Here is a 23592-nt window from a genome sequence, read left to right as displayed (position 1 = left end):
TGTAGAATTCTGCAGGAAAGCCGTCTGGACCTGGAGCCTTATTATTGGGCATACTTATCAGGGCTTCCTGGAGTTCACCTGGTGTCAGTGGTGAATCCAGTGCCATTGCTTGAGTGTCTAATAATTTTGGAAGAGTTATGTTGTCCAAAAACTAATCAATTTCTTCTTTAGATGGGTTTATTTGTGGTGAATACAACGTTTTATAGAAATCCCTGAAAATGTTGTTTATTTGTATCGGTTCATATATTGTGTTCCCAGATAAATCTTGAACAGCACATATAGTTGTTTTTTCTTTATTTATTTTTAGCTGGTTTGCTAGAAATTGACCAGATTTATTACCATGTTCATAATAAGCTCTCTGCCCTTTACCAATCCAGCCACGGGCCCATCCATCTGGCCCATCAAGACTCACTCTCATTTCATCAGTCCATAAAACCTTAGAAAAACCAGTATTGAGATATTTCTTGGCCCAGTCTTGACGTTTCAGCTTGTGTGTCTTGTTCAGTGGTGGTCGTCTTTCAGCCTTTCTTACCTTGGCCATGTCTCTGAGTATTGCACACCTTGTGCTTTTGGGCACTCCAGTGATGTTGCAGCTCTGAAATATGGCCAAACTGGTGGCAAGTGGCATCTTGGCAGCTGCACGCTTGACTTTTCTCAGTTCATGGGCAGTTATTTTGCGCCTTGGTTTTTGCACACCAAGGCGCAAAATAAATTTTTAATATTTTGAAAACATGAATCCCATTCAACTGAAGATATGTCCAATGCCATGTCCTGGGCCCAGTAGCCCTTAACTTTAAGGAGAGGGTCAGCTGACCGTTCTTGCAATAAGTGATAAATCTTAGAGGTAATGCCTTTACCCAAGGGTGATCTTGAGAGCAGGACTTCCACAGGGCTGCCCACAGGACAACTCAAAGGGGTTCCCAGCCACTTCGATAATGAACTATGTATTTGGACATATCTCCAGAATTGATTACGCTGCAACTTATATAACTCTACAATTTTATCAAAGCTTAAAAAACATTTAGTCCCACAGTCAAATAAATCTGATACATTAAGGATGCCTGCTTTACGGCACTGTAACCAGTCAACCGATGTCCCTCCAATTAAAATTCTTTTATTACTCCATAAGGTTGCCGAAGGTGATTTAATAAAGTCCCAGCGACCTGCCCTATGTAATTTAAACCACAATGTCTTTGCAATTATAGGATGGGTAGTTTTATGACTGGTATCAAACAAGCAAAATCCTGTTTAGCCATGGCTCATCGAGGTCGGGGGGTTTTAGCAATTTTATTCGACAACTTTCCTGGGGATCTTGTACTACAACGGACTGACTTGAATGGTCATTGGTTGATTGCTGTAATGAGAGTTGAAAGTTTGTTTTTCATTTTAGTCAACGTTTATGGATATAATAATGAAAGTCAAAATAAAATTATGTTAGAAGATTTAACTCTAAATATTTTTGAACGTAAAGGTCGATACCCTACGGAATACATTTTAATGGGTGGTGATTGGAATATGACTCCTGATGAATGGACTGATAGATGGCCCTCAAGGACAGGTAGACCACAAAAAAATAACCTAATTATAGATTTTTTGATAAATAACAACTTGACAGATATTTGGAGAGTAAGAAATCCAGGAATTAAGAGCTTTTCCTGGTTTAAACCAAATGGAGCTTGTAAATCTAGAATAGACTATTGGCTAGGAAGTGACATCATTCTTAGCCACACTGTAAAAGTTGTGATGTCAAATGCACCTCTATCTGATCATTGCTTTATTGAACTGTGCTTAGAATCGGAAATTAGACAATCAAATAAAAGAACTTATTGGAAGTTCAATGCCAAACTTTTACAAAATGAAGACTACTGCAACATAGTCAAAAAAATTATAAAAGATAGTATGGCTGATCATCTAATTGTAGGATATATCAATAAATGGGAATTCATTAAATTCAAAATTAGAGATTTTAGTATTCAATTCAGTAAAAACATAAGTCAAAAGCAAAGAGAATATGAATGTAAATTATTCCAAGAAATTACTTATTGCTGTAGTAAAGATGATCTAAATACCCAAGAAAGGAGTAAACTTATGGAGTTGCAAACTAAATTAGATCAGCTCTACCTAAATAAAGCAGAAGGAGCTTCTGTGTGTTCACGGGCCAAGTGGATTGAGGAGGGGGGAAAAAATTCTTCATATTTTTTTAATTTAGAAAAGAGCAGACAGAAAAGAAACTTTATATCTTCTCTGTTAATTGATGGCATTGAATATGACGACCCTAAAATTTTGGAGAATGAAACTTCTACATTCTATTCCAATTTATGCTCCTCACAGTTCTCCCAAGCAGATTGTGATGTCTTTTTTGATCAAATAGATAATCTGATCCCTAAAATTGATGAATCATTTAAGGAATTTTGTGAATCTGACTTTAGAATTGAAGAGTTAGATGCATCTGTTAAGAAAATGGCACTTAATAAATCCCCTGGTCCAGATGGGCTTACAGTTAATTTCTTCCAATTTTTTTGGGAAGACTTACGGGAAATTTTATTCAAAGCTATACTGGCTAGTATTGAAAAGGGAGAATTGATGTCTAGCATGAAACAAGGATTAATTACATTAATTCCTAAACCAAACAAAGATAAACGACAATTGGATAACTTAAGGCCCATAACTTTATTAAATACAGATTATAAAATTTTCTCTAGCTCAATTGCAACAAGGCTCAAACAAGGGGTTTCAAGTATAATTAGTGAGACACAATCAGGGTTTTTGAAAGACAGGAACATTCATAATAATATCAGATTGGTTTTAGACTTACTGGACTACAATGATCTGATTAGTGATGACAGTTTTATTCTTTTCTTGGACTTTTATAAAGCTTTCGATTCAGTAGAACATCCTTTTATTTTAGAAACACTAACTCGATTTGGATTTGGGGATAAATTTAGGAAGATAATAGATATACTGTATAATGATATAAATAGCTCTGTGTCATTAGGCTATGGTACTGGTAAAAGATTTAGCGTCAAAAGAGGAATTAGGCAAGGGTGTGGAAGCTCTCCGTTGTTGTTCATAATGGTTGTGGAGATGCTCGCAATTCTAATTAAAAACAGCAGCGTTGCCGGAATTGAGATTATGGATAATTTTTTAATAATTAGTCAACTTGCGGATGACACTACTCTTTTCTTAAAAAATGAACATCAGATTCCCCTGGTAAAACAAATAATCACTACATTCTCAAAAGCTTCAGGCTTAAAGTTAAATTTAAATAAATGTGAATTATTGGCATTAAAGGAGTGTAATTCACAATTACTGTACGATATAAAGGTGAAGAAGGAGGTAAAATATTTGGGCATCACAATTTCAAAAGATCACAAAGTCTTAGAAAAAGTAAATATTTTAGATAATGTTGACAAATGTAAGACAATCTTAAATAAGTGGTTGCAAAGAGACATCACAATTTTTGGAAGAATATTATTAACCAAAATGGATAGTTTATCTAGATTTATATATCCAGCTTACTCTTTATCAATATCGAATAAAGTTATTAAAACAATTAATAGCTTGAATTTTAATTTTATTTGGAGGAATAAGTGCCATTATATATCTAAAGATGATTTGGTTAAACCATACATTGAAGGCGGTGGAAACGCAATTGATTTTGATATAATGAATGGTGTTTTGAAACTTAAATGGTTAAAATCCTTCCTAAATAATCCACACTCCATTTGGTTTTTTATACCAAGTAAGGTCTTTAACACACTGGGGGGTATCGACTTTCTCCTAAAGTGTGACTTTGAAATTACTAAGCTACCTGCTAAACTCTCTGAATTCCATAAACCGGTCCTTCTTTATTGGAAAATGTTATTTAAACATAATTTCACTCCACATAATAGCCCAATTTGGAACAATAGATATATACTGATGAACAGAAAATCTATTTTTATTCAAGATTGGTTATCAAAAGGTGTTTGGGCAATTGCCCATTTTGTAGATGAGGAAGGACATGTTCTAGGACATCAAGATTTTTGCCAAAAGTTTAATATCCAATGTTCTAAAAGTAAATTTAATCGGGTTATAAAATCCATTCCATTGTCACTTAAAAACATAGTTGTAAATGATATAATATATTCTGACATCTCCCCCAAGTTAAGGCAATTATATATAGATGGTATTCGATTTTGTGATGTTAAATGCAATAATAAGTTTCTTAGATCTTCATTAAGGAGTCTTTATTCTCCAAATTTACTTAGACGTAATTACATATTAAAAGATTTCCAAAGGGAAGAAATTGAAAAAATAAGAACTGATTATATCACCTTCCCTATCCCTCCTAAAGGGAAAGAAGTCCAATTTAAAATCTTGAATAAAATTTACCCGACAAATAGACTCCTTAGTGATAGATTCAAAATAGAAACGGGTAATTGTGTATTTTGTGAAACAGAAGAGGAGGATTTGGACAATCTATTCTTTTTGTGCAATTTCATACAAATATTTTGGTTGGATTTTCATACCTGGCTTTATTCCAGTGGGATTCAAATTACCCCATTTACCTTAAATATGATAATGTTTGGAGTGTTTTTGAAAGAAAAGAAAGCTAATTATGGTGTTAATGTGTTATTAATCCTGTGCAAGCAATTTATACATAAATGTCGCTTTTTTAAGACTAAACCAACACTAGCGTACTGGAAAAACGACTTAAACCTGTTGGTTAAATCTTTGACCTTAGTTAAAAAGAAAAAGGCTGTTTTTTTTGTTTCCTTTATGGAAGATTTTGATTTAGTGAGTTAATAATCTGTTAAATTATGTGACCCCATCTTTATATTTTCTTTTCACTATGTATGAAAGTTGCTAATATATAAGAAATGTCTATTCTCTGAATCTGTAATATATGGTGCATTTTGTTTGTATGTTTATATTACTAATAAAATAAAAAAAAATTTAAAAAAAGCCTTCTTTTTAAAGGAAGCGTAAGAAATTGTCCTCCCCCTTAAGAGACTGCACGCTTGAAGTACGCGTGTGATTTTGAGTGCGATTACGTCGCCGCCACGCGACGACGGCTGTCCCAATTCGAAGTGTACTTCAAATTTTTTATTAAAATTGGAACAATACAGTCACAAACAACATAACACAATATAGTGCAAATGAACTCTCGTGGAGGATAAATAAAAAAAGAACACAGTCAATACAACAAAACTAACAGCAAGGATATGGGGGGAGGGGGCTAGACGAAAATTCACAGTATTAACGGGGAAGAATTAAAAAAGAGCACAGGTTGATACACAATAGAGGTAATGATCAAAACAGTAGCAAATGGGAAATGTCATCATAGATTGTGGCAAATCTGCTTGACTTCAGTTTTTTAAGTGACATGAAATAATGTTTGAAGTCATTGATGAACCATGTAAAGGATGGTTTTCTATTCCTCCATTTACAACAATGTATATGGTATTTACCTAACAGGATGACAATGTTGATCACAGTAGAGACAGATGGATGTTGTTTAGCCATATAGAAAATAATATCAGAAATATTAAACTGGGGAATATCGTTGCATACTCCAAAGCTGTGTCCCAAAACGTCGGCTGCATCCTCCGGAGGCCGCATTTGAAGGCCGATTACGTCACAGCCAGGCGACAAAGGCTGTCCCAATTTGTCGACTCCTTCAAATCCGGCCGACAAATGCGTCTGTCACTACCCGATCCGTACCGGAAACCCGATCGGTATCCTGCATGCGCAAATCTTACGTCACTTCCTCTCTTTGCCAACATTGCGACATTCAATATATTTGGCGTTCCAAGATGGCCGAGTAAGTACACGCTTACTGCCGAGCTTAGCAAATGTAACCTTATAATACGGTAGCAACACTGTGTCAACTCAGACCTTAGAAGCTTTTACGGTATTTAAGCCAGAAAAGGACTGATTTTGATCAATTAAGAGACAAAATGTCACAGCGTGACAATAAAAGACCCTCGTCTAGCTCCAAGACGAAGCTACTGCTAAAGGCTAATGCTAGCCAAACAACCGGGTCGGTAAACCCACTCCTTGACAACTGCCATGACTATACGGCTCTTTCACTACCTCTCCCAATAACTAAGGACGTAATGGACGAGTTTCCACCTCTACCCGTCTCACCCAGCCAGTCTCCGGCGCCAAAGAAAGCGATGCATTCAAAGGGAGATAGCGTGGATATTGTTGAAACTCTATCAAAGCTAATAAACGAAAGAATGGATAACCTTCCACTACAGATTGACGGGATCAGAAAAACTGTGGACTTTGCATGTGAAGAGATAAAAGATGTCAAATGCAGAGTGGGCACATTGGAGCAGAAAATCTCCAAAGAGGAAGAGCGTATGGATAAAAACCAGCAAAGAATCACAGATCTCGAGCGATATTCCAGACGGTGGAACCTCAGGCTGTTTGGTGTCAAAGAAGAGCAACAGGAGGATACATGGAAAGTTGCTGTTGAGATTTGTCAGGCAGCATTGCCTGAATGTAAAAACCAACTTTATGACACCATTGACACCGTACATCGGGTCGGCTCCAAACGCCCAAACAACACCAGTCCCAGACCTATTATCATCCAGTTCATCTCCCGCAGAACCAGAGATAGCCTGTGGAAAGCAGCCAAGACATCTCCATTCTTAAAGGAAAACCAGGACTTGAAGTTTGCTGAGGACCTTTCCAGAGAAGAGAGGGAGCGCCGGAGCAAGTTGTGGCCCATTATCGAGAAGGCTCGCAGAGAAAATAAAAAGGCCTATTACGTCGGATGCCGGGGTTTTGTTAATGGGACAGAAGTTTTCCCATCTTCAGAATGAGAGGTGAATATGGGGGAAGCTAAGGAATAGAAAAGACCCTACAATGTTGCACAGTTGCTTGGACTTGGTTGGCTGTTTTTCATTGATCCTTCTGGTGTTTTGGATCATTAAGTCTATGCCTCATTTATAGTGTGAGGACAAGTTTCAGCACCTGAGTTGTATCCTAAAAAATATTTCGTGTATTTCTGCCGAGTTATTTTCATCCTTGCAATGCTCGGTCCCTTAGTGAGGTTTATTTTTTGTTAAGCACATAATATTGGTTCTTTAAATTTCTAGCTGTTTATTTTTTGTTTTCTTAATTGTCATTTTCTATTGTTTCCCTAAATGCCAGGGGGTTGAGACAGATCTGTAAACGTAAAGCCTTATTTTTGTTTGCTAAGAAATATAAAAGTCATTTTTGTTTTTTCCAAGAAAGCCATTCTGTATCTGCTGATGTGAACTTCTGGAAGTCTCAGTGGGGTAACGATGTTTGGTATTCGCACGGCACAGAGAGGTCAGCTGGGGTCACAACTCTCAAAGGTAGCTTCGAAGGTATTGTTCTACATTCAGATTGTGACTCTTTGGGTAATTAAATTTGTCTGGTAGTAGAATACAATCACTCCATTTTCATAATTGTCAATTTATATGGCTATAATACCAAACCTGAAAATGATAATTTAATTGACTCTTTAGATACAAGGATTAGTTTTTGGCTCTCTAAATATCCCAGTTCAAACTTAATAACTGGAGGAGATTTTAATGTTTCACTAAATGACACTATAGATAGATGGCCACCAGCACAACATTTTAGGAATAATTTGAGATTGGAAACATTTATGGATAAATTTAATGTAACTGATATTTGGAGAGACAAATTTCCTGATGATATATCTTTTACCTGGAGTAACCGTTCTGGTTCAAGGAAATCGCGTATTGATTTCTGGTTAATATCAAGTAGTCTATCAAAGAACAGTGTCACGGTCAATATCCTTACAATTCCACTTACGGATCATAGAGCAATATATATTAACCTGCAACTCTTTCCTACTATTGCAATTAATAGATCCTCATATTGGAAATTAAATAGCTCGCTTTTGAGCCATACAATTGTAAAATCTGAAATTACACGACTGTTAAAACACTTTATACACAAGGCTAATATTGAGAATTCCTATAGCACAAACTGGGAAATTTTTAAATTTGAGACAAGTAAAATGTTGAGACAGTATGGGGCAAAAATAGCTAAGTCAAGGGCAGCAGAAGAAGAAAATCTAATTGTTCAAATTTCCGCAATATATCAACTCCCACCAGACGAGGTCTCGGAGGAGGATAGATTACATCTTAGGTCCTTTCAATCTAAACTGGATGAGATTTACCGCCAGAAAGCTGAAGGAGCTTTCGTTCGTTCAAGAAAAAGATGGATAGAGGAGGGAGAGCAGAATTCTGCTTATTTTTTCAGCTTAGAAAAACATAGATCTAAAACCAATACTATTCATAAATTGAATATAAATGGTACGGTCAGTGATGATGCAAAAATTATTTCTCAATTTTGTTGTAATTTCTACTCAAAGTTGTATGAATCCAATTATAACGCAAAGGTTGCTACCCAATTTATTGACTCTGTAAACAATGTTGAAATGATTAAAAGTGCTGATAGGCTTTTTTGTGACAGTCCAATTACTGAAAAAGAGATATTGACATCTATTGAATTTCTTAAAAACAACAAATCTCCAGGCACAGATGGGCTGGTGGCTGAATTCTATAAATCATTTTCTTCTCAGCTTGCACCCTTTTTGTTGCAGGTTTATAATGAAAGTATTGAAAGGGGCACTCTTCCTCCCAGCCTTACTCAGGGACTTATTACTTTAATTCCCAAACCTAAGAAGGACCTACTTTTTATAGACAACTGGAGACCAATAAGCCTCCTAAATAATGATTATAAAATATTAGCTCTATTGCTAGCTAGAAGAATTAAATATATTTTGGACGATATTGTAGACGAGACACAGTCTGGTTTTATGACAAACAGGCACATCTCCAATAATATTAGACTCGTCTTGGATATTCTGGACTACTCAGCATTAATATCGGATGACTCATTTATCCTTCTCCTGGACTTCTATAAAGCCTTTGACTCAATTGAGCATGAATTTATATTTCTTACACTTCAGAAATTTGGTTTTGGTGATATCTTCTGCAAAGCTATCAAAACTCTGTATTCCAATGCTAATAGTTCTATTAGAATGAAAAATGGCACCACTTCTCGTTTTAGAATAGAATAGAATAGAATAGAATGCCTTTATTGTCACTATACAGTTGTACAATGAGATACAGAGCATCTCCTACTCAGTGTAAACATGCTGGGGGGGGGGGGTACAGTTCTGCAGCGCTATGTACATATGGACAGTATTAACAAAGGGAAAAACATATATATATATAAAATGTACAATATACAAGACGTAAGTAATATGTAATAAATAGTGTTACGTATATACAGTTGAGTTATTGCACATAGAATTGGTATTGCACAGTGGTGGTCCATAGAGGAAGTGGGAAGTGGGGGGGCTGTGTTATCTGTGCATGTGTGAGTTCAGGGTGGTTATCGCTTTGGGGAAGAAACTGTTTTTGAGTCTGTGGGTTTTTGTGTTGATGCACCTGTAGCGCTTCCCTGAGGGAAGCAGGCTGAACATGTTGAAACCAGGGTGGGAGCTGTCCTTGATAATGTTTGCTGCTCTGGTGAGGCAGCGGGAGGAATAAATGTCCATCAGGGAGGGGAGAGGGCAGCCGATGATCTTTTGTGCTGTCTTGACCACACTCTGAAGCCTCACTCTATCTGCTTTGATGCAGCTGCCGTACCATACCGTGATGCAGTAGGTTAGCAGGCTCTCAATGGACGAGCGGTAGAAGGTCAGCAGCAGGTTGGAGTTCAGCTTGTACTTCCTGAGGACTCTCAGGAAGTGCAGCCGCTGTTGGGCCTTCTTGATGACCGCTGAGATGTTTCCTGTCCAGGAGATGTCAGCAGAGATGAGGACACCAAGGAACCGGAAGGTGTGGACCCTCTCCACACACTCCCCGTTGATGTAGAGGGGGGCCAAGTCGGTGCTGTGTCTCCTGAAGTCAACAATGAGCTCTTTGGTTTTCTTAGTGTTCAGTGCCAGGTTGTTTTCTGAACACCATGCTGCCAGCTTCAGGACTTCCTCTCTGTACTCTGCCTCGTCTCCCTTTGAGATGAGTCCGACTACCGTGGTGTCATCAGCAAACTTGATGATGAGAGTGTTGTTGTGGGTCGAACTGCAGTCGTGGGTGTAGAGAGAATACAAGAGGGGGCTCAGCACACAGCCCTGTGGGGAGCCGGTGCTCAGTGTGCGAGTGGAGGAGAGATGAGGGCCGAGTCTTACAGTCTGGGGCCGGTTTGTGAGGAAATCCTTTATCCAGGCACATGTGAGAGGAGGGAGGCCAAGAGTGACCAGTTTGGTGATGAGGATGTCCGGGATGATTGTATTAAAGGCTGAGCTGTAGTCCACAAAGAGCATTCGGACGTAGCTTTGCCGCTGCTCTAGGTGACTCAGCACAGCGTGGAGGGCTGGTGGGGGTCGAATTCTGGGGGGAGGTAATCCTTGATGTGCTGAAGGACTAGTCTCTCAAAGCATTTCATTTTAGTCTTAATCAAGGTGTACGCCAAGGTTGCCCGATTAGCCCTTATCGTTTTTTTACTTTGCACCCAAATTCTTGCCTCTCATATTTTGAATAGCCCTGTGAAGGGTATAAACATAGCAGACAGAGAGATTGTCATCAGTCAATTGGCAGATGATACCACAATTTTTCTTAAAAATGCCAGCCAAGTGCCAATTGCTTTACGTGTAATAGAGGATTTGTCAAAAGGGTCTGGATTGGTCCTAAACTTAAATAAATGTCAATTATTACCTGTCAAAGAGTGTAATGTTCAGAGTATTTGTAATATAACAGTTAAAAATGAAGCAACATATTTAGGTCTGATTATCTGCAAAGATCCAAAAGACAGAATTTTACTAAATTTTCCCCCAATTATTAAAAAATCTCAAACCAAATTAAATCAATGGTTGCAGAGAGATTTAAGTTTAAGAGGAAGGGTATTGCTCTCAAAAGCAGAAGGTCTGTCTCGACTGACTTATGCAGCAATTTTGCTGCATGTGGACGGCAAAACTTGTAAGGATATTGACCGAATGCTCTTCAACTTCCTTTGGAAAAACCGGACACATTACATCAGAAAAAGTGTATTGATGAATGACTATGAACACGGTGGTCTCAATGTTTTGGATTTTACTACTCTAAACAATACATTTAAGATTAATTGGGCTAAACATTTTCTTAAAAATCCAGTATCCATTTGGAATTTTATTCCTCACTACATTTTCTCTAAGTTTGGTGGTCTAAGTTTTATCTTAGGTTGTGATTATAATATAGATAAGCTTCCAGAAAAGCTCTTGATGTTTCACAAACAAGTTCTACTAGCTTGGTCCCTTATATATAAACACAACTTTACACCCCATACGTATTCAATTTGGAATAATAGGAACATAGTGTATAAAAATAAATCATTATTTTTTTCTAGGTGGGTTGAGAAACGGATTGTTTTAGTGAATCAGCTGTTTAATCCTAATGGGCAGCTTATGTCCTATTCAGAATTCTTAAACACCTATACATTTCCAGCCACGCCCAAAGAATATGCCATATTATTTGATGCAATACCTACGGGTATTATAATGCTTTTTAAAGGTATTCAACCTTGCATATCATCTGTTTCTCTCTCCAACCCTTTAGATTCACACATAGGAAGAATCTGTCTAACAAACCACAGTAAAAGTAATAAGAATATCCGTGCTTTGTTCCAGACAGAATCTCTAACTATCCCACATGTGGTCTCTTATTGGAATTTCTTTGTCAGTGACATTAACTGGAAAAGAGTATGGACAATTCCTAACAAGTATCTGGTAACGAATAAAGTGAAGGAAGTCTCATTTAAAATACTGCATAAATTTTATCCTGCTAATCATTACATGACGAAGTTCAAAAGGGACATAAATGTGAACTGTGGATTTTGTGGAAGCCATCCTGAGACTGTGCAACACCTCTTCTGGATCTGTTCATACGCTAGAACATTTTGGAAAGACTTCAGTAGATTCATTGCTGGACATCTCTATAAAGACTTTACTGTGAAATGGGAAAATGTTGTATTTTGTTTCTTTCGAAGGCAAAAAAAAGAAGATGTTTACTTTATAATAAACTTGTTAGTTATCTTAGCTAAATTTTATTTTCACAAATGCAAATACAGTAACAAAAAACCTAATTTTAAAGATTAGTGGATCACTTAACAAAAAGGCTATGAAAACTATTACTATTTGTAGTAATTACAAATTATTTGAATGTTTGTAATTCTTTGTATTACACCCCCTGGCATATGTTAATTTTGTTCTGATTGTATAGTATACATGTTCTGTATACTGTTTCTTAATAAAGTTTAATATTTAAAAAAAAAAAAAAAGGATGGGTAGAGAATGATGACGTTTAAATCTACGTGTAATTTCTAGCAAAACAGGATGAGGCTGCGCCTGCACTCTGCCCTTCAAAATAACGGTTCCTAACTTACATAAAAGGTTTAAGAGACAATAGGACGTAAATAAAGACAAAAAGTGTTAAAATAATCTTTACAGTCCGTAAACTTTATTTAAAAAACCTAGCGAAAAATGTTTAGTGCGTTTCTCCCGGGGCACATGCATGCATATATATTATTGTATTTACATGAATATAACAGACGCGTTTCCTGGGAGCATTTTATCCTTGCGGGTAGTGAACTCTGTGGCGGAAGTGCTGCCTGTGAGTGTCGTGGTTAACCTGTCTGTGTGAATCCGGTAACAACAATCGATGGACTTCAGCTGCTCGCCGCTAACTCTGCGCTTTATTTAACAGCAGTGTCGAATCATCGGCGGTTCTGATGTTTAGGCTCCTCTTCTCTGCTTCCCTGCGTTGAGTCCAATATGGCGGGTGTGTTTTTTAAGAGATCGCGGTGAGTAGAGCTAACGGTATTGCTAACGTGTTAGCAACTTGTTAGCATTAGCAGACTGCTCAATACAAAGAAAATCACGTTGTAAGCCGCTTAAAGTGTGTGATATTAGCTCTTTTTTAAGTTATTGATGGGTTATTAATGATCAGCTGAGTGAAATATTGCTGTGTCTGTGTTAATGAATCTGCTCATTACTCATTTATTGATTAGGTTTGTTGCTGTTTTATTGGATGATTAATTTTATCATCCAATCAAATAGTAATTAGGCTGTGTACTCTTATATTAAATACACTGAACTGTGATCATCTGCACTCTGATTATCGATTAGCAAAGTGACATATGTTTGATTTTTCAGCTCTCAATAGCGTGGAGCCTTAAGGCTTTGATCAATGTGAGCATCATGGTAAAAGACTGACTACAGCTTGGACTGATAGCACTCGGCCACGAATCATAATTTTTCAATAACCGGTCAGGAAGCGGACAGCGTGGCGACGGCGTTGTGGTGCTGGGGCAGCAGACTGATGGAGGGTGACTGTCGGATCCCTGTCGCCTGCTGCCGCCCACGCGTCCTTGTACTGCATGCCCTGTTCTGGGGTCTTGTGTCACTCAGGTAAGTTCAGAGGTCAACCAAACCTGCAGGCAGCACTGTGGTAAAGTCATATGACTTTCAAAAATGTTCATGTGTTCAGGGTGTTCGGATCAGCTCTGCTGAATGAGGAGAAATCTATAGGAACAGTTACAGGTATGTCTCAAACTCTTGTCATCTGTTTTTAGAGCTATGTTTTGTTAGCTTGCTTTAAAAAAAATGCAGTTATTGTTCTTTCTGTATTAAAGTCAAGTCCATAATTATTCATTCCCCTGGCAAATTCTGACTTAAAGTTACTGTTATTCAACCAGCATGTGTTTTTTTTTTTTTCTTTTACCAGAAATGACACAGGCTTCTCCTAAAATATTAAAATATAATAAGACGACATACAAGTGGCATCATTGTAGAAAAAAAATATTTCTCAGCTTTTATTTACAAAAAGTGTTGCGTCTAAAATTATTCATACCCTTCACAACTGTCACAGTCTCTGGGAAAATCCAAAGTTCTATACTATTCCAAATAGTCCAAGCACTTATAAAGCATCATAATTACCCTGATTAATTGGGAATAGATGTTTTAATCAACTCAACAGGTGAAAAACAGCAGCTCTCTGCAGTTGGCTTGTGGATAGTCATTGCTAAGACAAAGGAGCTCAGTAAGGACCAGCGGCTGTGCATTGTGGCTGCTCACAAGGCAGGAAAGGGCTACAAGGCCATATATAAATGTTTTCAAGTTCCAGTGGCTACAGTATAAATTATTATTAAAAAATACAAGATGTTCTGCACTGTGGAAAATCACAGAGGATATGGTCGGAAGCCAAGTGACACCTGTGCTGGCCAGGAGGATAGTGAGAGAGGTGAAAAAGAATCCAAGGCTCACTACCAAGCTCATCCTGGTGAATCTGTGCTCTGCTGGTGGTTGTTGATCAATGGTCATGAGAATTTGCATAATTATGATGAAGGAACTGACCCCCCAGCCCATTGTTCATTCAGTGGGCTGGCTTCAGTCATTATGCAAATGTACTGTTTATAAGATTGGGGAAACCTGCAGTCAGCTGAGACTGAAGAAGTCACTTGGATGAGTGACGAAACGTTTCTCCCACTGAAAATGCTACGTCCAAATGAACAGAATCAACTTCTAGAGAGACCAAGGATAATGCCACTTCTCCAGAGAGGCATACAAAAGCCTACATGGCTAAATGCTCATCTGGACAAAGAAGAAGACTTCTGGTCTTCTGTGTTAGATGAAACAAAAATTGGATTGTTTGGCCACAATGATGTTTCCTTAATTTGGTTTGTTTATTTGTTTGTTTGTTTTTAAAAAGATCAGAAGCCTTCAACCCTTAGAACCCCATCCCCGCTGTAAAACATGGACCTAATGCTTTAGAGCTCTTTTTCAGGCCATGTACCAGGCAACCTAATCCGGGGCTCTAGACTGCGACCAATTTGGTCACACACAATTTCTCAATCGTGTGACAAAAAAAAAATCCTACATTGCAACAGTGCGACCAGCCGTTTGAGGGAAAAAAGATTCCGCACAAAGACGTAAAGACAGCGTGGACCATATGCATCAGAATCAGTGAGATGTCGGGTGAGAAAGCCGACATCTCACTGATTCTGATGTGCCAGGTCCGCGCTGTGTGTTATGTCTTTTTATGCACTAGACCAGGGGTTGGCAACCTTTCTGATGACGAGTGCCTTCTAAAATTTCCTCAGAAGTCAATGTGCCATATGATTGCATTAGCAATAAATTTTATAACACTCTATATGAACAGTTACACACTAGAATCTGGTAGTAATAATTATGGGCTTGACTGTATACCTCGCTGAGCTAACCAGAAATCCCATTTGTTCTATGTGTATCCCTAAATGGATTCCTCCTGCCTCTTCCTTCTTTGTTAACAGCATAAAGTGTGGCTTTAATTAAAGATTTCTTTTTTTTAAAGAACTGTTGAAGAACTCATTCTGTGGAAACAAAGTCATGTCATGTGACAGGTTCACTAGTTTTAATCCAACAGCAAAAATAATAATAATAATAATAATAATTTCACTTCCAGGTACACACACAAAGTATATGCAGCCAATAACATATTGTTGTTGTCCTGGCAGCAGTTAAGCCTGAGGCCGCCCCCTGCTGGCTGTTGGAGGAGTTTGTGGTGACGGAGGCGTGCGTGCGCTGCAGCGACTTCAATACTGTGAGTCATTTCAGTCCCACATAGGGCAGCGTCAACTCTCAGGTCACCACTGTTCAGAAATCAGCTGATCAAGTCATCGGACAGGCAGATGAAGTTATCTGGCAGATGGTCATGTGTTTTGTTTTGTTTTTTTGTGGGGTTTTTTGTTTTGTTTCAATTATTTATTTATTTTATTTTATTTTATTTTAAAATACATTTTTATTTATTTATTTTTTAAATAGTTACCTAAAGCCCTTTTTCCATTAGTACTTACCTGATTGGCTGCTCAGTGGCATCATGAGTCAGGAGAGTCTTAGGCTACGTTCACACTGCAGGCAAAAGCGCATCAAATCTGACTTTTTTGACTCTATGCGACCCATATCCGATCATAGTATGACATTGTGAACAGCACAAATCCGATATTTTCAAATCCGATCTGGGTCACTTTCGTATGTGTACTGTATTTGATGTTTTAGAAAGCGACTGCTGTTTGAATGAATGAATGAATGAATGAATCAAGGCTTTATTGGCCACATGCAGGTTGCCCCGCAGTGGAATAGACCCCCCCCCCCCCCCCCCCGACTTGCACACACAACACAGACATCACATGGGAATACAGGTCGGAGATCGGCAGCGTTACAGAAAAACACTGAAAAAGTACACAACAATGGGAAAGTAGAAGAGGAAAAAGAGACCTCTACTCATGCTGGGCTCCTATTTCTCCTAATTCTCCGATAAGCCAGGCCCAAGCCAGCTCCGATCAGCAAGAACCCTGTTATCATGGTTCCGAATAGGTAGATATCTTCAGCGTCCTTGATCGACAGTCCCGCCAGGCACACGACCCTCCATTTCTGCCACCCGTCCATCGTGTATCCGGCACGGAAAGTCCCTCCAGGGCATGAGTCGTTTGGTACCGGGCCGCGAGAGTTGAGGCTCAGGTGTGAAATGTATGGTTTTCAGGGTTTTTATCGATTTTCAGCGTTATGTTGTTATCGTTTTTATCGTTTACTCGGTTTTCCTTGGTCTTTTCACGTGTGCTATGAATAAATTTTCTTTTTTTCGGTACCGGTACTAGTTATATTTTGTTGTATTTATCCGCGACACCTTAAAGGCCGGTCCGTGAAAATATTGTCGGGCATAAACCGGTCCGTGGCGCAAAAAAGGTTGGGGACCGCTGCTCTTAATTGTTGTGACACATGTTCGAAATGCAGAGAGGTGCGCTCGATTTGCCACACGGAGCAGCGCGAGGGTAAAGCACGAGGGAGGGGCTAATAATCGGCTCAGTCATTTTTAATGATCGTTGAAAGCCCAGATCGTAATCGAGATTAAAATTCGATTAATTGAGCAGCCCTATCTGACAGAAATCTGCAACTATCCTTTGAAGCACCGCTCCTCTCTAAAACAGCAACAAGGACAATTATTAGGCCATGTGTAAATAACAAAATTACGTTTCCCAATTTTCCTTCAAGTTATAAAGTTAAGTCTGGAACAAGTCTTTATATTCAGGGCCATCAGTCAAACAATGCTGTTTGGTCTGGGTCTAAACGGAGCGCATTGTGTGTGACGTCTTTTTTTGCGCATGCGGGACGCTTGGAGGGTTCACACTAGAGCGCGTTTGCTGTCACATTTTATTTGTAGTGTGAAGGAGTGTGAGGATTTCATCAAAAAATCGGAATTAAGCATTAAGACCTGCAGTGTGAATGTAGCCTTATTCAAGAAAATCATACCAACCTCTTTTTGAAACCTGGCAAGGAGAGAAATGGCTACAAAAAACGCTGTGCTCCCCTGAGTCTGATGAAAAGCCACAAACCAAGTAGCAGGCCTCGATGTCTACCTTTGTTGTAGTGTTCGTGTTACATATTAATTACATCACGGGAAGCGTGGACGCAATGCTATGTAGGGCTGCCACTATTAGTCGACTAGTCACGATTACGTCGACTATCAAAATCGTTTAATAGTCAACGCGTCCTTTGAAGCTTTGTAAGATCACAAAAGCCGCAGAAGTAGTAGGATTTAAGAGTGTAATAACGGATTGAAACAGAAGATGACAGCACTGCATGTACAAGGATGCCAGCTGCCGTTAAACCCCGAAGAAGAAGCTCTGTCCCAGAATTCATAGCGCAGCCCAGCTCAGTTTCCAACAATGGCGGCAGCTAGTTAGTTTTGATATTACTCTTATTATTCTTTCTGGGTCACAAAATACACGTTTAACATATTTTCAGACGAGAATGTAGCTGTGTAAACCTCAAATATCTGCTCAGTTTATCAAGACACCACATACTTTCAAAAGCGCTCCGACGTTTTCGGAGACGTCTGTTACCCACTAGCTCGATAGCTAGCCGGGGGCAAGGCTCACTAGAGCCCGTGAGAACACCGGACTCCCGGCAAATCGTTTTCAAACCCACCGCTGTCTTTCACTACTCAGGTTAAACATGATACAGGGCTCTAGAGTGCGACCAATTTGGTCGCAAATACGACCAAATTTTTCAGTGGTGCGACTAAAAAAATATTTAGTTGCACCTGTGCGACCAACTGTTCGGGTAGCAAAAAAAAAAAAAATCTGCAACCTTCCCTGTGGTCAACAACAGACACATTTTGCCCCTATCGTGGACTAAACCAATCAGAGATAGTAAGGGGCGGGACCTCTCTGATTGGCCGTGGTCCAGTTGAAAGTGCAGGTGGAAGTGGGAGGTGAGTAGCTTGAATAAAGCGATATCAATTCATTAAATCCTGAATGACTTTTAAATATAACTGTGTTTTGCCAGAAACGTCAGATTAAAGCTCACAAAACCATTTCAACAACAACCAAACAGCAAATGAGAGCAGGTACACGGATTCCACACAAAGACGTAAACACAGAGGACTGACGCATCAGAATCAACTTTGTCTTTCTCGGCTTTCTCACCCGACGGCCCGTAGACGGACACGCTGTCGGAGCTTAGCGATCCTGATGCGTCCGGTCCGCGCTGTGTTTACGTCTTTTTATGCTGATTCTGAGCTGCAGGTTTTGTCTCTCTCCAACCAAAATTCACCGAGCCAGCAGCAAACTGCGCTTCACATTTGATCAATGTCGTCATGAATTTTGCTGTTTTGCTTCCACGACTATTAAAATCCCACTCCATGCACAGCTAGCTCTCTCTATCTCTCTCTGTACTTCAAGAACAGTTTCCCGTCTCCAATCTCTGTTTTCTGTATTATTCATTCGCTTATTACCCACCAGTCTACCGTTGTTTACAGCGCTGTCGGCTGCTGTCTTTTTCTTTTCTTTTTCTTTTTTTCCCTTAAATGACCTCGGATAAGAAAGCCTATTTTTTTCTGTTGTTCAATACTGAAGAAATTTAAACTTTATATGCAGAACATTGTAGAATATTTTTAAGGTTATCTGCTATAAAAAGCCAGACCAGGAAAATCTCCTTCATGTTTTTCTGTGTTTTATTCTCAGTTACTTTCACACAAAGGCATCTGCTGTGATGTTCACAATTCTGAAGAAGTCAGTACTGATAAATGATCAGAATTATAATATTTCTGACTGTCTGAGGCTAAGTTGAATCGAATCGGGACTTTGAAAACCGGAATCGAATGGATTATAGAAATCAGTGATGATACCCAGCCCTAGTGAGCCGCCTAGCCATGACAGAAGTGGATGTAGCTGCAATAGGAAAAGAACTATTGCTAACTTTTCTGTTAAGTTAAGGCCTGATCCTTCTGAAATTCATAGCCAGTGCTCGGACACGGTGTCATCAATCTTTGAATGCTGAAAAAGCACAGTGTATCCAGAAAAACACATTATATTATATAAATTATTATAAAATTTGTGTGCGCCTAACTTTTGTGCCGGTACGCCTAACTTTAAAAAGTTAGGCGTACCGGTACGCCCATGACAAAAAGTTAGTCTAGAGCCCTGTGATATATAAGTCACTTAGATAACTTAAAAATGTTATTGTTTGGCTTTTTTTTAGTGTTTTATTTGTTCCTGAGTAAATCGGTTTGGCTGAGATTAAAGTTATAGTTTTTACACAGCTGAATAAACGTCAAGCAGACAGCTGATTATCAGAAGTGTGAGATGCTCGAGAATATACTCCGGTGTCCTGATATATTTTAGATAGCAAGAAGTTTATTAAATTTCACCAAAACAATCTGCAAATTTCATTAACATTTAACAAACTATCATCTTGTCTTTATTTTTAGTTAGCACATACCTTAAACACTTAAAGCTGTAAGCTAATGATAGTTATATAAGAGCAGATGCATGCTGGTGCAATAAGCTGTACATTTTACGTCCAATGGATGCACGATCTGCATGATTCGACTAATTGCAAAAATAATCGGTGACTAGTCGACTATCAAAATCATCGTTTGTGGCAGCCCTAATGTTGCCACAAACGATGTTGAAAACACATATTGGGTTCTACTCGATTGCAATGGAAAACCAGCCAATCAGAGTTGTGTTTTGGTGACTCCATCCGAATGGGTACTAATGAAAAATGGGCTTTTGGGTGAATCAAAGTAAAAATTAGACACCTCCACATGAGTTTTTTCCATCATATTTAAAATGTAACTTTAAATACATAAGCACAGATCAATCTTCTCTGTTTTCTGAAGCATCATCTAATTGGCCGTGTGTGTGTTTTTCAGAAGTCACAGTTGGCCTGCAGACTGACAGGCTATGTAGAGCGAGTGAACTGCAGCCAGTCCAGCAGAGAGGAGTACAAAAGGTGAGTCTGGGTCCTGATTAACCAGACAGGCGACATGTATCATTCAAAATCATGATGAATGCAAGCAACAGGTGGGAGGACTAAAATCTGAGCAGCTGATCATTCTAAATTAAAGGAAATACTCTAATGGATGACAGCAAGCAAACAATAAAGGTCGCCAACCTTCAACATCAAAAGAGCCATTTTAGCCCCTCCGACCAAATAGTGGGAGGAAAACAAAGCAGTGAGTGTGGTAACAAACAGACGGATATAATTCAGAGAGGATAAAACATATACTTTTAATACAAGAATAATAAGATGTTTTAATAATAAGAAGAGCTTTTTTACTTTTTAGAGGTGAAAAAAATAACACTGGCATGTGCAGGCATACCTTTAAACAAAACCTAAATTTAACCTCCTAAGACCCGAACTCTTCCACGGCATGTTGTCTTGTGTAGTTAGTGTGTAGTGTAGTCGATAGTTTTGTTTTGTGTGTCAGAACAATGAGACGACTGCTGAATGTCACAGTTGCTGCAAAAAAGCCACCAAAGGCAGACAGCAACATGAGTGATACACCTCTTTTTTATTTTTTTATTTTTTTGAAATTGACATTTTGGAATCACTGTACAATACCATCAACTTCAGCAAATTGTCAGTGTGTGTGTATGTATGTGTGTGTGTATATATATATATATATATATATATATATATATATATATATATATATATATATATATATATATATATATATATATATATATATATATATATATATATATATATATATATATATATATATATATATATACACACACACACACACACACACACACACACACACACACACACACACACACACACGGTTTTTTTTTTTTTTTTTTTTTATTAAACCTCTTGTTGTCAGACCTGCAGAGTTTTGGTATGTGGTGTTCTCCTCTGTCTTAATTTGGACCGAAAATATTTTTTGGATTGGTACAACTAATTTATGTGCCTTCTTATTTGATGCAGAACACCTAATTGTTCTGTTAATAGTTTTAAATGGTTATATAAAAACTGCCTGAGGCCTTGGCTGCATTTTTAGGTAAATAGCTGCATATAACTTTGTTTTTTCCAAAACCTGTGCATAATTTTAAAAAAATTACAATTTCTATTGTTACGACTATTTGCATTTCCAAGTTATGAAAATGATTCATTGAACATTCTTCTTTGGTTTTTACAGTGAAAAATAGAACTTTTTTTTTCCTACTCTGATGTGATCTTTTTTGTCTTAATTTAGATCAATCGTGCTAATACAGTATGTCAAAATGAAATAACTGTAAATGCAGACATTTGAAATTGTGCTGAAAAGAAAGATTCCAAACAAGACAAATCAAAAATAGTCAAAAATGGCCAATTATACCCTAGACCCCAGAGAGTTAATTGCTATAGTCATTTGTGGACTAGGCTACACATGGTTCATGAATAACTTTCACATCACATCAGAATATTTTGAACCCTTTATGGACTCATCAGCTAATAGATGAGCATGCACCTCAGCCATAGATTAATCGTCACTACAGGAACTGACGTTATTCCAATGAAGGTACTAATTTTTCTTCCTCCTCCTATTCAGCTGCCGCTCTGTTCTCATGGAAGAACATCTGTTCTGGAAGTTTGAGGCGGCCATGTTGGCTCTGACAACCCTCTTCGCCGTCCTCGTTGTCATCCGCCAGCGACGACTTGACCGCCTTGCCTCTGAGAAGGTCCGTCGCCAGATTGAGTCCATCTAGGATACCTGGACAAGAACTATGACTGTAGTGGTGTCTTAACAGTAGAGGGCAAATGGACCTGCAGAGACTGTTTTCACACTTAACTCTAAATTTGAAACAAATATAGGAAACAGAAAGTCTTGGCACAGAAACAAGGATGGCTGACATGCCCTGCCCTAAGAAATATGATAAACAGGAACCAGTCAAGTCAAGGGGTGGAGTCATGTCCGCGACATCATTAGAATTAATGAGATTGGAGAAGATGGATTGCGGCTATTGTTTCTGCTTCCTGTTTTCAATGCCATGGTAACCAGCAGCTCTCACCTTCTTCTTTTTTTTTTCTTCCTTTTTTCTGGTTGTTTGGTTCTTTGCTAAAACGTTTGGATCAATAAAGTTAGGGGATGAGAATTGATAAGAATTTTGCAATTCTGATTCCATTATTAATATCACTTATAAATTCGTTTCCTTATCGATTCCTTTATCCATTCTCTTTGGCTCCACTTTGTGAGTCACCACCATCTCTAAGCAGCATATCAAAGACACTGCAGTCACCCAAAATTATTACATGCTCAGATGTCAAATGTGTGTGCATGTTGCAGGTGTTTCCTCTCATTGTTTTGATCAGTGTTAGGGTCAATACTCAGTCATTCTTGCTCATATTACACAGAACCCTTTTATTTTAAAAGTAATGCAGTACGTTACTTAATTACACCCAGGAGAAAGACATTTGTTATACTACTCGTTACGTTACTGTCATGTTAGTCTGTAAAATAATCTGCAACACACTGTATCATAATTAGCAATACAAACCTGAGGCTACAGCCCGACACACTAACACAAATCCCTATCCTAATGTGGACAGCACAAAGCAAAGATGAAAACCTTAAAGGTTTTCACAAAGAGACCTTAAAGTGATTCTACTTTAGAAACATGAACCAGTAAAAACGGAGGCTGCAAGTTGTGTGGGCTGGGGTCAGCATTTACTCAGCTTTAACATCACTCCGGGTTCTTGTTAGCTTAGTGTTAGCATGCTGCCGGAGTTTTGTTAACAGTATAATGCAGTTGTTTCTGTCCTGAAGTGGTCTCCACTTTACCATCACGCTCTCATCCTTTGAGAACTGGTTCTCGATTCACATCCCTAAATAAAGTTATTCAGTACTTAATTTAATGCAGCAGAGTTCTGGTCCTTTCTTTGAAGCTTCACATCCTGTGTAGCTGGATGGGCAGGGCCTTTGACACAAATGTGGAGTTGATAGTTGATCAATAGATATTTAAAGTGGAAATATGAAATTTGCTAATCTAAATAAAACATTTTCCGTTTTTGTTCTGTTTTTGTCTATATTTGTTTGGGAGTTTGTAAAGAGGAGTGGCTTTGTGTTCAGTAACAGAAGTAGACACATGTTAATGTGAGAAAGGTCATAGCCTCCTCATCCTCAATACACATACAGCTGACAGTTTGTTTTTTAAACATTTTCAGATTTCTTTTTCTCCAAATAATAATAGGAAAAACTATCCATCCATCCACTTCCACTTATTTAATTAATGGTCACAAGAGGC

General features: G+C 38.3%; 1 protein-coding gene across 3 annotated transcripts; it reads left to right on the top strand.

Annotated features, from left to right (window-relative positions):
* The first annotated feature begins 12630 nt into the window (after positions 1-12630).
* On the top strand, positions 12631-23355 carry jtb (jumping translocation breakpoint). 3 transcript variants are annotated; one of them, XM_080864062.1, is made up of 6 exons: positions 12631-12837; positions 13308-13444; positions 13524-13576; positions 15529-15614; positions 20229-20308; positions 21900-23355. In XM_080864062.1, the coding sequence occupies exons 2-6, from the start codon at positions 13356-13358 to the stop codon at positions 22054-22056; spliced, it is 465 nt and encodes a 154-aa protein (XP_080720188.1). In that variant the 5' UTR covers positions 12631-12837; positions 13308-13355; the 3' UTR covers positions 22057-23355. The 3 variants fall into 3 exon arrangements, with proteins under 3 accessions (XP_080720188.1, XP_080720189.1, XP_080720187.1); XM_080864063.1 differs by having other exon boundaries at positions 13190-13444; positions 15532-15614; XM_080864061.1 differs by having other exon boundaries at positions 13190-13444.
* The last annotated feature ends 237 nt before the right edge of the window (positions 23356-23592 follow it).

The sequence above is a fragment of the Rhamphochromis sp. 'chilingali' genome (genome assembly GCF_963969265.1).
Source record: "Rhamphochromis sp. 'chilingali' genome assembly, chromosome: 17".
NCBI classification, from domain to species: Eukaryota; Metazoa; Chordata; class Actinopteri; order Cichliformes; family Cichlidae; genus Rhamphochromis; species Rhamphochromis sp. 'chilingali'.
This window is presented reverse-complemented; position numbering and strand designations above follow the sequence as displayed.

Coding starts and splice junctions, on each gene's coding strand:
- jtb (XM_080864062.1), top strand. CDS start 13,356: ATGGAGGGTGACTGTCGGATCCCTGTCGCCTGCTGCCGCCCACGCGTC. Junction 13,445..13,523: donor TGGGGTCTTGTGTCACTCAG/GTAAGTTCAGAG, acceptor TCATGTGTTCAG/GGTGTTCGGATCAGCTCTGC. Junction 20,309..21,899: donor AGCAGAGAGGAGTACAAAAG/GTGAGTCTGGGT, acceptor CCTCCTATTCAG/CTGCCGCTCTGTTCTCATGG.